Source organism: Aedes albopictus, chromosome 2, assembly GCF_035046485.1.
Source record: "Aedes albopictus strain Foshan chromosome 2, AalbF5, whole genome shotgun sequence".
In the NCBI taxonomy this organism is placed as follows: Eukaryota; Metazoa; Arthropoda; class Insecta; order Diptera; family Culicidae; genus Aedes; species Aedes albopictus.
In genome coordinates this window covers 187,878,181-187,892,758 of record NC_085137.1, presented here as the reverse complement: position 1 = coordinate 187,892,758, position 14,578 = coordinate 187,878,181, and the positions used below count along the sequence as shown (strand labels likewise).

The following is a 14,578-nucleotide window of genomic DNA, read 5'->3' as shown; positions in this document are numbered from 1 at the left end:
ATGACCAAATAATGACTATTGACTACCAATAAAAACTGCAAAAAAGTGACTAAATAGCAGAGTATCTGTACGCACAAATCTCATTACGAGAATGAGAAAAGTTGGCTTTGAGCACATGAAAATTCCGTGAGCTTGAGACTCGCGATGCTGGTGCACATCACATTAGCATTGCGAGTCTCAATGAGTCGTCTCAATGAGACAAGTCTCTGAGCACCTGTCCTGTCATTATGCTAAAAAGTTGTAGAGTCGGGTAGGTAATCATAAACTTGCTTCTAAATTATTTGATTCTTGCAGCCTCAAGAGTTTCTTCCTACAACAAGCTCACTGCATTTGGCCAATGTGTATGAAAACTTAAGTTAATGGAAACAAAATTGGCATCACCAACAGCAAACAGCGAAGCACCGTGGACATCACTATTAATTTCAAATTTAATTTATAAAGAAGTGCAAACGCAGGTTGCGATTTCCAGAGAAATGAGCCACCTAGCGAGCCACACTTTTTTTCTTTTAGTTTCTGATATCCGTGAATAAAAACCCATGTAAAACCCAGTCTTTTGATGCAGTAGCAATGTTTCACAACGACCGACATCATTTTTGATTATGCTCTGTAATGCAAACCCGAATACACCTGTAAAATTTGCATAGATTAACGTCCATCATTTACGTAGAGATGAATCGATGAGAAGGTGGTTGAAAAATCTTTCGTGTAGTAAAAAATGCGAGAAACACAAGTCATCATTTGAGAGTTTCTCATGAGAAAGGGGGTGTCAGCTAGAAATCATGAAAACTTTATAACGTAATAAATGGACAGAGAAGGAACCCTAACTTTAACCCACTTAGGATGTTAGGATTGGCGTAGTGCACGCCCAGCATGCCATTCTGGGTCGTAAATATTGATCCCAACAAGTTTAAATGCCTAAATCCTGTTGATTGGTGGTCATTTTCCATGGTAAGGTGTTGGAATAAGTACGGCCCACACGATGTGTTTGAAAAAACTGTTTGTTGGGTATGTCAATTATCTTCACAATAGATACGAACAACAAAAACCGAAATGCAATTTATCGCTGGACAGTCAAGCCATTTTTGCTGGATTATCGATCTCAGCTGATTGAATCCCATGAAAATCATCCACTTCCAAGTCTATTTTCTTCTTCCGGGCAAGACCAGGTTCAAAAGATCTGATACGGGCCTCTAAAACATTCTCTTTGATTCGTTAATTTCAACTGCCAAAAATCTCAATGAGACGAGTCTCACGAGACGTCTCATTGAGGTACATACATTAGATTTTTCAAGAGTGTGCTACGATCTCAAACCTCGCAAATTTCTTGAAACGCATTTTCAAACATGCGCATGGCACACTATCTCATTGAAGTATACATGAGCTTTCAGACACTCTGCTAAATAGTGTCATTTGGCACAAAAAGGATGATTCGTAGCTCAAAGCGTGAGCTGGACCCTGGAGTACAATAATGAACGTTTTCAAGAAAATCATTTACGCACTATGCCAAACATTGTTAAAAATATATGTATCTATGACTTTGAACATAAGTGGATGAAGGAAACTACGTATACTCTTTAGTGGGTTCCGATTAAAGCCTATTGGGAACAAATTAATCGGATTCCCTGAAAAATTCATGACGATGTACCTACATGAATAAGGATTAGTCAATATCTTTCTTTTTTTAATAGAAATCCTAGATTTCTTTTTGCGAGGCTCATGAGAAAACTATTGGCTGTATTGCCTGAGGAATTCGAAAAGAAATACTTCGACAAAAATAATCATCCAGCACTTTTTGTAGAATCAATGTTGAGAAAAATCTTGGAGAAGTTTTTGCTGAAATGCCTTAGAAAATTTCTGATTCTGAATTTCATTTTGCAGCATTTGGTGGGGCAATGAGAGCGCAAGTCAGTCCAAAGCCGATGATAAGGAGGGGTAATGGCTGAATAGTCTTTGCTGACCACATAAACGCCATGGGATAGGAAAAGGGTATTTTGGTGTGGGATTAGGGTGTTGGTACAGACTTGACAATATCAATGCTATTCAGATGCAAAATAATTTTAAGGCTCAATAGTGAATCGCATACTTTCCAAAACCAAAAATCCACAGAATGCCAAGCAAGTCATAGAAAGAAAACGCGCCCGATTGTTTTTTTTGTCAATTATAACAAACGGAAACTTTCACCATAGACTAATTTCAAGACCTCGATGTACCAAAGAAAACCATTAAATTTTCTGTGTCCAGTCCGGTACCCAATAAATATTCATTACCGTGTATTTTTTTCCGTGTAAATTGCCTTTTGTGTAAATTATATTTAGAGTGTTACATCGATCTGACAGCTCTGATAGTAAGGGACTAAACATAAATTACGTAAAGTGGGTACCGAGGATTGTTCACAATCTGCGAACTTGACTGCGGAAAAAATCGCGACCATGACGCCGCTGCTATTACCCTCCCTCAGTTTGTAATATTCTCACCAACTTGGAATTATAATTTCCCGGCACATAAATGACTTCGACAAATGTTCGATATACTATGCAGCATCATGATCAATATAACTATATCAGATGACTTAACCCTCTAATACCCAAATTTTTGATTTTGATCTAAATATCATTTTTCGTCATCTAAAATCGATTTGAACATGTTTTGGAAGATGATTCTGTTTAATTCTTGATTTCGTGAATTTCAGTTTTTGAATTTTCTAATTTTTATTTTTGAACATCCCCACACTTTTATATTTTTCTTGGAAGCCAATTTGGGGAACGGATTTTTTGAGGTGAAAACATTTTGAGATTTTGTGATTATTGTTGATATATTATTATTTTAATTTTTTTTCACGGTAAATTTAATTTTCAGTGTAATTTTAAGGAAAATAATTTTAGAGTGTATTCGATTCCCTTAAACTGTTAAACAAGGATATAATGATTTGGGAAAAATTTAAAATATGTTAATTGTAGCGATTCAATACAAAATAAACAATGACTTCTAAAAGGTGACTAAAACATCAATTTTTCAATGATTTAAAAAAAAATGTAAATACGCTTTAAAATACACCAAAAACCATTTTGAGATATACAGAACAGTCCCAAATATCAGCCAAAAATATAAAAAAAATGATTTTCCACGAAAAAAAAATTACAAAAATGCTCAAACTATACCCCGTCTAAAGGCGGGATTGGGTATTAGAGGGTTAAAGATCTGATTTTTACAGAATTGTTTTCCATTGATTATACATTCAGCTATTCCAATCATTACTGCAAAGCACATCGACCACATGCCTGAAATCAAAGCTTCCTGGAAGATATAATCCAAGCCCAGGGTTTAGGCAAATGACAGAATATCAGAAGTATTTCTCGGCGTAACCCTTTCTAAAAATTCCGAAGAATTACAAAAAGAAAACAATACTCATTTGAAATATTTAAAGATGACAATCTTAGTTAAAGGGATCTCCAGTTAGCCTAGTGGTTAAGGTTATTAATCGTCAATCCGGAGGCGGCGGGTTCGATTCCCGTTCCAATCGAGAAAATTTTCTCGACTCCCTGGGGAAAGTGAATCATTGTGCTTGCCTCACAATATACAAATTCATCCAATGGCAGGCAAAGGAAGCCCTTCAATTAATAACTGTGGAAGTGCTTAGAGAGCACTAAGTTAAAGCGAACAGTGGAAAATTTTATGGAAAAACAATTTTCATTTTGATATTTTTTTTAATTTGCTTACGATTTCACAAAAAAAAATGTGTCTAAGATGCTTCGTTCTTAAGTTATGATTTTTCAAAGTAGGTGTTGTCTGAGGAAAGTGATTGTTTTCCACTGGAGTTTTCCGGAAAATTAGGCGACCCTGATTTTTTTTTTTTCAATTTAGTTCATATAATTTGTTCATATATATATATGAACCCTGGTTGTGAAAAAAAAAATCATTAAATTCTAAGAACCTTCGTACCAATTCGTATGATAATTGTGCTCATTCTGCGAATGGAGTGATGTGAGAAAAGTCGGAGTCGTAGATCGAGGTGAGAAATCTCGACTCGAATGAGGTGACTCTCCATTTGATTTACACGGCCAGTCACTTCATTCGAGACGGGATTCCTCATCTCGATATACGACCAGGCTTGGCATTGGTCACCGTTAAGACTCACTTTCAAACCGACCTGAGCATGTATTCGTTTTCACTGCCACACAATCGCAATAGGCTCATCAAATGGCCGTACTACGTAGTCAAGATGAAAAAACAAATTGTTTGTCGGTTGCGTCGTTACCTCGGTGACTACAACAATCACGATTATGTTGTGAATGACGTTCGGCGTTCTCGGCCTATTGAATCGATGGTCATGACGGCTTTCCTGGGAAGCTGACTAGACTGATTAAAGCAACGATGAACGGTGTGCAAAACTGCGTAAGGTTTTCGGGTGAACTATCCAGTTCATTCGAATCTCGCCGGGGACTGCGACAAGGTGATGGACTTTCATGCCGGGCTCAACAGCCGGGGAACGATTTTCACAAAGTCCGGTCAATTTGTGTGCTTTGCGGACAACATGGATATTTTCGCCAGAAGATTTGGCACGGTGGCAGAGCTGAACACCCGCCTCAAACGCGAAGCAGGAAAGGTCGGACTGGTTGTGAGTACGTCAAAAACAAAGTGCATGCTGGTAGGCGGAACCAAACACAACCAGAAACGTCTAGGTAGTAATGTCGTATATCGTGACATACTATCGTGGGATACCTTCGAGGTGGTTGAGCAATTCGTCTCTCTCGAAACCTTACTGACAACAGGTGTGAGTCGTGAAATTCTAAGGCGCATCATCAGTAGGAGTTGTGCCTACTACCATGTGCTTACCTTACCTTACCGATCAGGCTAAGGCCGGGGTGGCCTCTGCTGTACATAGTAGCCGCCTCCATTCCACTCGGTCCATGGCTGTTTGTCTCCAGTTCCGCACTCTGCGTAGGGTCCGCAGGCAGATCGTCCTCCACTTTGTCAACCCGCCTAGCTCGCTGCGCTCCACGTCTTCTTGTACCGGTCGGATGACTATCGAGAACCATTTTAGTCGGGTTGCTATCCGAAATCCTGATGACGTGGCCCGTCCACCGCAGCCTCCCGATTTTCGCGGTATGGACGATGGTTGGTTCTCTCAGCAGCTGATGCAGCTCGTGGTTCATTCGCCTTCTCCAAGTCCCGTCTTCCATCTGCACTCCGCCGTTGATGGTACGCAACACCTTCCGTTCGAAAACTCCAAGGGCGCGTTGGTCCTCTGCACGTAGGGTCCATGTTTCGTGCCCATAGAAGACGTAGACCGGTCGTTTGTAGATGGTTAACTTCGTGTTACGGCAAACTTTATTCGATCGAAGAGTTCTGCGGAGTCCAAAGTAAGCTCGATTTCCTGCCACAATGCGCCTCTGAATTTCTCTGCTGGTATCGTTGTCGGCGGTCACCAGTGAGCCCAAGTACACGAATTCTTCAACCGCCTCGATTTCATCACCGTCGATATAAATTCGGGGTGGCGGGCGCGCTGATTCCTCCCTGGAGCCCTTTGCCATCATGTACTTTGTCTTCGACACATTAATGACTAATCCGATTCGTCTGGCTTCACTCTTTGTACCAATGTACAAGACGCTAATAAGAGTGGTGGTCTTCTACGGACATGAGACATGAACCATGCTCGAAGAGGACCTGCAAGCACTCGGAGTTTTCGAGCGACACGTGTGAAGGAAATTTAATTGTTACATCATATATTTTTATAATATCAAACTATATATATATATTTTTTTTTTTTTTTTGCTAGGTTTCTAGCTGCACTCTGAATAGAGTCGAAACCTCTACACTAGACCTGAAGAAAGGAAAGGGTGCGTAATCTTTCTGAAGCAGTTTGCCAAACGTACGCGGAAAATGATATCCATTAACACACTGTTGCAAACTGACTCAGAAAGTTATGGTAGAAGATTGGAAAGTTTTCAATTGGTCAGTCAGTCAGGATTTGCTTATGTAGTGTTCTGCCGTGTCACATGTTACATTTCGACATTTTTGGGGTTTTTATGTCGTCAAAAGTCATATTTTGATAAGTATTTTTGAAATATTTTGTCAACATATGAATTTATACATGTTTCGATAGTCGAATTGCGTTGAAGTCAACCAAATGCGACAATAGTCAAAGTTTATATTGAAACTTCAAATGTGCTTTTCACGGGTTTTTTTTTCTAATGTAACATGTAACATTTAGGTATGCGTCCGACGGCAGTGTTCTGGTCACACGGTTTGTATTTGTCTTCTTGTTTGGTTTTGTGGTAATCAGGTATCAGAAGGCCGGCTCCAGAGGCACGTTATCCTCCATTTGGGACATTTGTGCCATCGCCATACATATGAGCCTATAATATATTATCATCATTTACCTGAGGGAGAATGGGACAAGGGATGGGAATTGGGAAAGGGAAAGGTGATGAAATAGGAAGGGGTGCCCTAGTAGAGGGAATGAACGCATAAGCGCAACGAGAGCTCATAGCCCATACCACAACGGGGTTAATCAGTGCCCTGAAAAGGACACTGTAAAACGCATAAGCGTAGAGCCTATAGCTCATTAGAGGTAGCTTGCGACGTCATGCGACTTTCAATATGACATAGAAAGGCACGTCATCAAAAGCATCCTCAATATTCAAGAAATCACCCAAGCAAAAACTACGTTTGAGCGAGTGCTTTCTTGAAAACGTATACAACTTTGTGTAAAAGAGTCACTGTGGACATCCCAAATTGGGAGACATGTGAGTTCACATGAACAGGCATGTTAGCCAGACGAACATCACAGATGTGATAATCGACAATGCGTTTCAAGCATTTCAGAAAGAACGAGGTAACCAGATAAATCTGGAACTTATTTCTTCTTTTTACAACGCACGCACCCTTTCGGGGTAAAACTACAGAGTAATTTCACGCCATGAAAATTCCCAGTAGAAAACTACAAGAGTTCAAAACATGTTTGAAAAACTCAAATCCCTCTGGAGAAAAATAGGACAAAGTCCCATTTGCTCCAGGAGATTTGAAGTAAGCAGAGCTTTTTAGTGCCCACTTAATCGATTCTATAGCTACAATCCTCGGGGTAGAAGCAAAGATTCGTAGCTATACAAAAGACTGGTTTATCCGAAGACATTAGAACTTGAACAGGTCCGAGTTCCATTCACGAATACCTCTTGCGGTCAGCACAGACGGCAGAGGACAAGCTTCTTTCAAAGCAGTAGCTATGGTATACCACAATGAAGGGCGTTGTAATAACAAAACCACAATGAAACTCTCGTGGAGTAGCAATGGAAGTGAGTTATCCATAAAATGTGATCGCAACCAATTAGGTTCCCTAGTTTGTTGAGAAGGGACGCCTGAATACGCAAAGTTTGCGAAGGAACACTCAAAAGTGCAAAGAAGGTCAAATGGAGATTTCTCATATGACACATGCCAATCAGTCAACTCATGACAAATTCTGCTCATGCAGAGTTGGGTTAGGTGCACTTCTATGTTAAGTTAACCATGAACTGTACTACCTAAGTATTCCATCAAACTGAAGCATCTCAAACCAATGTTTGAGCTACTTCAGATGCCAAATATCAGCGAAGAGATGCTGAAAACAAGAGCTTGCTTGGAGGCATCCATAAGGAAAGGTTGAAACATACTGTTAACGTTATTCTAAAATATAGCATGCTCGAGGCACGACACTTCATCTATAATGAAAATAGCAAAGCTGGGTTCACAAGGTAACCTATACAGAAGTTACCCTACGAAAATGAACTTTTTGAAGTAGATCCACTTGGGCTACATACGCTTTTTACGCTGAAAATTGATCTGACGTTTCCTTGTCGTAGCCACTACCCAAACTAGACAGGATTACACTCTTCACAATCACAGCACAAAAAGGAAACATCAACGACGAACCAAATCGGTGTCAATTGAAAAACGCCAATGGCGAAAAAGCATTAAGGGAACCCATATAGGTAGTAATGTAAGCTAATTAACAACATTTGAATAACCCCGCCCTTATTTAGCCTCAAATATGAGACTTAAGAAGGGCAACTGATTATCTCGGAGAAACGCAAGGTCCGCTGCACCATTGCTCCGGTTAGCGCAGTAAGGGCGTAATATGTACTGTGGAGGACGCCCCAACCCTCCACAGGCTCCGTTTGTGGTTAGGTTTTTATTAGACCCCCCTAACCATTCATTCTTTGGCACGGTAAGCATAAAGCCGCATAACACCATGAATTAGGGGTCACCTGTTTAGTGGACTCTTACCACTGGATCAGGCGATCCGTAGTGTTATTCTTAGCCAATTGAGACAACCGCTACCGACACTACACAGCTATCTAGGCTGATCAGGAAAAGAAGTTAACATTGATGGTCAACTTCCAAACGAACCCGAACAGCCATTTTTTTCTAATGTAACATGTAACATTTAGGTATGCGTCCGACGGCAGTGTTCTGGTCACACGGTTTGTATTTGCCTTCTTGTTTGGTTTTGTGGTAAGGTTCAATATGTTTTCCTCCTCGTTAAGTCAGTTGTAGTGTATTTGTTTTTTATCGAATCAGTCGAACCTATGTAAAGTATGTTCAAATATAGTCGATCATGTGTCAAATTGTTTTCTTGATTTCGCTAATCGTTTTCTACTTCTCTGTGTTCATCTCTTGTGCCCTTAAATTGTCATCGTTCCAAAACCCACAGAAACATGTAACTGAACTTCTGATATTTTTTTCTGTTGGTGTCATAATACCATCTAAGATAAACAAAATACGCCAAGTTGGTCAGCCAAATTTTAAAATAATAAAGATTGCTTGTTAACTATTACGTATTCTTCCCCCTACAAATACTATGAAAAATATTCAAATTCGTTCAATTGTCCTATCGGTCCTTCCTCGATAAACCATGTCATTTTTCAAGCGTGGCCTAGAAATGTCAACCACCTAGTCATACACAAGTTCAGCTGATAAAAAGCAGTCAGGTTTTTGTCCAAAATGTCACGTCGAACGCATTGACGTCAACAATGCGTTTAGGTATTCGCATGTTAGCTTCGAATCTATCAGCACAATTAAGTGCTGCAAATCTCCTTCCCACTATTAATTTTTCGATTGATTTTAAGGTGAATCGGGACGCCGTGTTATTTTTCCTATCTTTCCTCTCTTTCTAACAATTTGCCTCGCGATTTTGAAGATCGTAATCTCGATTTCTATCGCACAGATGAGGCTGAAAATCAATCAGCATATGCACTGCAAGTGAGCATACACAATGATAGATTTTTGTTCCATTATACGAAGTAGAGTCTGAGATTACCATCTTAGTAGCAACAGAGCAATGGCGGATATTTCCTCGACCGTCCCGTCCGCGCTTAATTGCTTTATTTAACCCTTATGTGGCCGGCAGGGTACCCGGTACCCAGCACCCATTTAAAATACACGGTGTAGAAAAAAGCAAAAAGTTTGCCGGCCACATAACGGTTAAAAAAAATCATTTTATTGTTTGTTTTAGACTTAACATATATACACTTTTTCTTGGACTGAGATTTGGAGATCCTTTCATCAATAACGTTTTTCTTTTACACATAGGCGATTTAAATTCAACCCAACACATAATTATCTAGAAAGGAGAAATCGAGGGAAAACCTTTGCAATTGCTTCTAGATTTTGGGATAGTATAAGGAAAGTTTCAGTTATATACTAATTTCACAGAGGGCGGGGAATTGTCTGTAATAACGGATTTTCCGACATGTTGCAACTGTCCCGAAACTTGGGCAGCAGTTTGAAGATGAATTCATCGATGGTGTTGATTCCGGCTACCTGGTGCAGGTCGTTTGTTGGATGATAAGGGTCTAAATTTAACATCATCTTAAGTAGTCGATTTTGTTTGATTTGTAGTTTTTTGCGATGGGTTCTCGCGCAGCTACTCCAAGCTGGGAATCCATACGTTATTGTTGGGCGAATGATGGCCTCGTAGAGCAGTAGTTTACTTGTTTTGTTCAAACGAGATCGACGACATATTAGGGAGTACAGAGATTTGACTAGCTTGTCACACTTCTGTAGGGATTTTTGCACGTGCAATGCAAATTTCAGCTTCTGGTCTAGGTTTAATCCTAGGTATTTGACCTCTGTTGACCATTCAACTTCGTGTCCTTCTGCGATAACACACCTTTGCGGTAGATACCTAGGGCTACATCGGTTAGAGAAGTAGATTGCTTGGGTTTTGGCAGGATTGATCTTCATTTTCCATTTCCGTTGATATTCTTCGAGTGCACTTTGAGCAGCTTGTAACTTTGTTATCACTATTTCAGGATCCCGGTCTGTCGCTATAAAAAATATGTCCAAGTATTGCGCATTGCGCGGTTATAAGTGCGACGATGAAGTGCGGAATCTCAAATAAAAGTGCGATTTTGCGTCAGATCGTTTCGGTGTCCTCACCGCACTTATTCATTAGCTCGTGATGAATAAGTGCGGTGAAGACACCGGAACGATTTGATGCAATATCGCACTTTTATTTGAGACTCCGCACTTTGTCGCAGTCCAGTTAGCAATGCAATAAACTATAACATTGTAAAAATTCGAAAAAGCAACTATGACATTAATAAATTACTAATCAAAATCAACCGAGCAACGTGGGAAAGAAAGCCCAAACAACATTTTGAAGTCAGCTGGCTGTAAAAGGTTAAAGAAACCTGTCACAAATCCTATAATACTTTCGTTAGAATCTTTCATTAAACCCTTCTCAAATCCAACCGACTTGGAACTAGGTGATACGTTTCACTAAAGAACACCACATTACAATAATAAAAATGAAACTCCTTCACTTTAATACCGTCAACCCCTGCGAACTTGGCCAGGGTATAATATCAAACCTATATAATATCAAAATAATTCATATAACTCGAAGCGTTTGACACGTTATGTCAACGCATCTTTCCTCCCCTGTAGATTCCAGATATTTCGACTTAAAAAAAAGTCGAATTATTTCGAAGAATTATCTCAGTAGCAAATATAATTTAGTAGATAGACCTGGCCGCTTTGGCCCTTGTGCTATAATATGCCGGAAGCATCAATACTACCGATAAAATATTTGAAGTTGCAAAGAAGAATATCAACAACAGCAAATCCACGAAAATCCTTTGGTACTATGGCAGCGCAGTAATCATACTCCAAATATTTTCCAGGATGCTTTCTCGTACTGACTACGTTTGTATTAGATTATATTGATCATATTAAATCTATCGAATGTTTACTTCAAAACTTAGCAACATGTTTGACAATTTTCAAGTCCTGGCATTTTTTAAAGTTTCACAGGAAACGAGTTTTTATATCAAATCACACTTTCTCAATACTTACCTAGATTTTACAGTATAGACTCTTATACGTTATGAGTTCGAATAAGTAATTTGTAATTTTATTAGAAGAGATAACCTGCCAGTATACACTTTAAATGAGGTCAAGGAAACATACTTATTCGAATATTACTTAGGATATAAGTGGTCAGAGTGGGGATGGCATTTTACCCCCTGAGCCCTTATGACTAAACCCAGGAGCTCCTGGACAAACAATTGCAATTATTGCAACATACATTAAATGATTTATTTATTTATTTATTAGCAAATTATTTGTGTAGGAGAATTTCAAAGGAAAGAATAAAAATCCAAATCCAAAATTGATCAGAATTTTCGAAAAGGGCATAGATACGCACATGCATGAGGTAGGTAATCTCTCGCACCGCCGAGCACTAACTCCTCCATCTGTTACGACTTACCAGCATCTTCTATTTTGGGCACTCCGGCTTTCCCTGCCGCTGAGGATTTATTTTTGTCTCCTGCCGGCTTGCGGGGTTTCTTCTGTTTGCCAACAACTGCCCATTCGTCAGACATGATTAGTCAGTTACAGTACGTTTCTTCAACAAGATAGCACCACACAAAACTCTAATTAAATTTGTACCCAAACCAAGCACTTCCTTCTCGCACTGAGTACTGATAACAACCCGGACCAACACTGGACTCCCGTTATCAAAAACAATCAATCGAAAAATTTACTTTTCTATCGGCACAAAATAATACCGAAATCAATGAGCTATAGCACAAACTAAACACACAATCTCAAGAATAACACTTATTGTACGAAACTACAAAGCAACTAACGCGAAATTAGCGGAAAAACTCGAGGATTTACACCGGAGGAATGTTTCCACAGTAAATAATCCGAAAACGATGCGTTCGCGGCGGACAACTGGACAGTGTTTTCTTCTTTGCGGCCGTTGTTTTGTTGTTTGCTTTTACTTGCACAATTTCTGACAGTTCTCTGTCCCCGCTGTTTCGCAACTGCCGGGAGCCCAGGTGGCGATTTTCAATCTTTTTAGTGCGCACTGTAAAAAAATTAGAATAAAGTTACTTAAGCACACAGCTCTTTTTAATAAACATGTACCGTCTACCCCCGTTGGTTTGACCGCATCTAATCTGAACACTTTTTAATTTGACCCCCTCTAATCTGCACATCGTTCAAATTAAAAATGGTTCAAACGTCATTCTGCTACTGGAACGGTGTGAAACGGAACGCAGAATAAAAACAAAACATCAAATAAGGCTGCCAGCAGTGTGTTTTTCCGTCGCCCACAGGGTTGCTAGAAGTTCAAACTAAAAATGAACCCCGTTGGTTTGCATGAGGTGTCGTTCAAACCAACGGGGGTAGACGGTACATGCTGTTCTTTCGCTGGATCTATAGTTTCCAAATTTTCCGTAAGAGAGCAGAATCTTGAGCAGAATAACACCAATCTTGGCACCCATGCATTGCGCGCAGTAAATGTCGAAAGCCCAAATGAATTTGACAGCATATAGGGTATTGGTTCCCTTAAGCATGTGGCTCCCATTTTCATCGTATGCTGTGTGTGCGCAAGCTAACGCACAATATTGATTCAAAATTTATGGCTGGTACTGTTGTAAAAATGCATTGCAAAGGGAACAGGAAAAACAACAAACTTAACTTAGGTCTTGTTTATGAACGATTTTTACTCGCAAAATCGTTCTTTTTGTCGAAGTTTTGGACTTAAATTTACTGGTAATTTCTACATCTGCAACTAAAATGAGTTCATCTCCGTATTCCGATGAGGACAGGTAACAAAAAAACAACAATAATTTCTTCCTTCAGCAGTTTTTGAAATCCCACCGATATCGTTCCAGAAAAGTCGACTTCAACCCGCTGCTGCTGGCAAGTGGCAACCGGAAGAGTGCATTCCTCCCGTACAAACCCACCAACACGGTGCTGACCAATCTGCAGCGCGGCAACACCGAAGCCAGCATCCCCAGCGAAATATGTTTGAATTTTCACGAGAAAACCGGCCAAGGGGAAATCACCGAGGAGCAGGTCCGGGCGGAAAAGACGGTGGACTTGCCGGATTCAAACCAGTTTACGCCGCTACACTGGGCCTGCTACTACGGGCAACTGTCGTCGGCGCAAATCCTGATAAGGTAAGTGGGTTTTTTTTTTGTTTTAATTCCGATGCAGTAGCTTAGGTGCCGTGCCGATTTTAGTTGTGGGGCGGATGTGAACCGGCAAGCAATGGATATGGTCACGCCGTTGGTGCTGGCCGCGGCTGGTGGTCATCACGAGATTGTTAGGCTGCTGATACAGCGGGGAGCCAAAGTGAACCACATGGATGTGGTCGGGAATACGGCACTGATGTATGCCGCGGCCGGGAACCATCCTCACACGTGCAATGAGCTGTTGAACAAGGGGGCCAATTTTACCGACACCAATGAGGATGGCGAAACGGCGTATAGTTTGGCCGTGAAGCAACAGGCCAATCTATCGCAGGCCGTGCTGGAAAACTATATTTCCGCATTACTGATGTCATAGACGTTGTAGATTTTGTAGAGCGTAAAACTTATCAGATAAATTTTACCGAATTGGATTGTGTGATAATTTGTACCTGGACGTGTGTAAAAAATTGTTATAAAATATGTTTTATTCCTAATTTGATTATGTATGTAGTTCTATTTTCGAAGTTGTGATACTGTGAAATCCAGATGTTAAATAATTTATGCATTACATAATTGTATCTTCCCAAGGTTTGGTTTATATTTTTGCATGGCCCATGTAGTTTAGATAGTTGGAAGGTTACAGCATATATTTACTGCAGGGTGGTACATGATAGAGCACCATATTCATCGGTCTTGGGCATATGTTCCCCATTTGCCTCGAATATTTACATCGTTTCCAATACCTAAATTCTTATACAAAATACAAATTTAGAAAATATAATTTTACGTTCCGTTCGAAAACTCCAAGGGCGCGTTGGTCCTCTGCACGTAGGGTCCATGTTTCGTGCCCATAGAGGATTACCGGTCTAATCTGCGTTTTGTAGTGTTACGGCGAACTTTTTTCGATCGTAGAGTTCTGCGGAGTCCCAAGTAAGCACGATTTCCTGCCACAATGCGCCTCTGAATTTCTCTGCTGGTGTCGTTGTCGGCGGTCACCAGTGAGCCCAAGTACACGAAATCTTCAACCGCCTCGATTTCATCACCGTCGATATAAATTGGGAGTGGCGGGCGCGGTGATTCCTCCCTGGAGCCCTTTGTCATCATGTACTTTGTCT

General features: G+C 40.3%; 2 protein-coding genes across 2 annotated transcripts in view; one reads left to right on the top strand and one right to left on the bottom strand.

Moving 5' to 3' along the window:
- Positions 1–12,233, bottom strand: part of LOC115258944 (transmembrane protein 214) — a 94,276-nt gene extending 82,043 nt beyond the window's left edge. Inside the window, exon 1 of the mRNA XM_029859462.2 lies at positions 11,747–12,233. Within this exon, the coding sequence (XP_029715322.1) occupies positions 11,747–11,861 (115 nt within the window). The 5' untranslated portion in view covers positions 11,862–12,233. The remainder of the gene's footprint in view (positions 1–11,746) is intronic.
- Positions 12,234–12,930: 697 nt separating this feature from the next.
- On the top strand, positions 12,931–13,963 carry LOC109419095 (DNA-binding protein RFXANK). Its single transcript, XM_019693308.3, has 3 exons — positions 12,931–13,097; positions 13,164–13,451; positions 13,515–13,963. The coding sequence occupies exons 1-3, from the start codon at positions 13,066–13,068 to the stop codon at positions 13,837–13,839; spliced, it is 645 nt and encodes a 214-aa protein (XP_019548853.1). The 5' UTR covers positions 12,931–13,065; the 3' UTR covers positions 13,840–13,963.
- Positions 13,964–14,578: the final 615 nt, after the last annotated feature.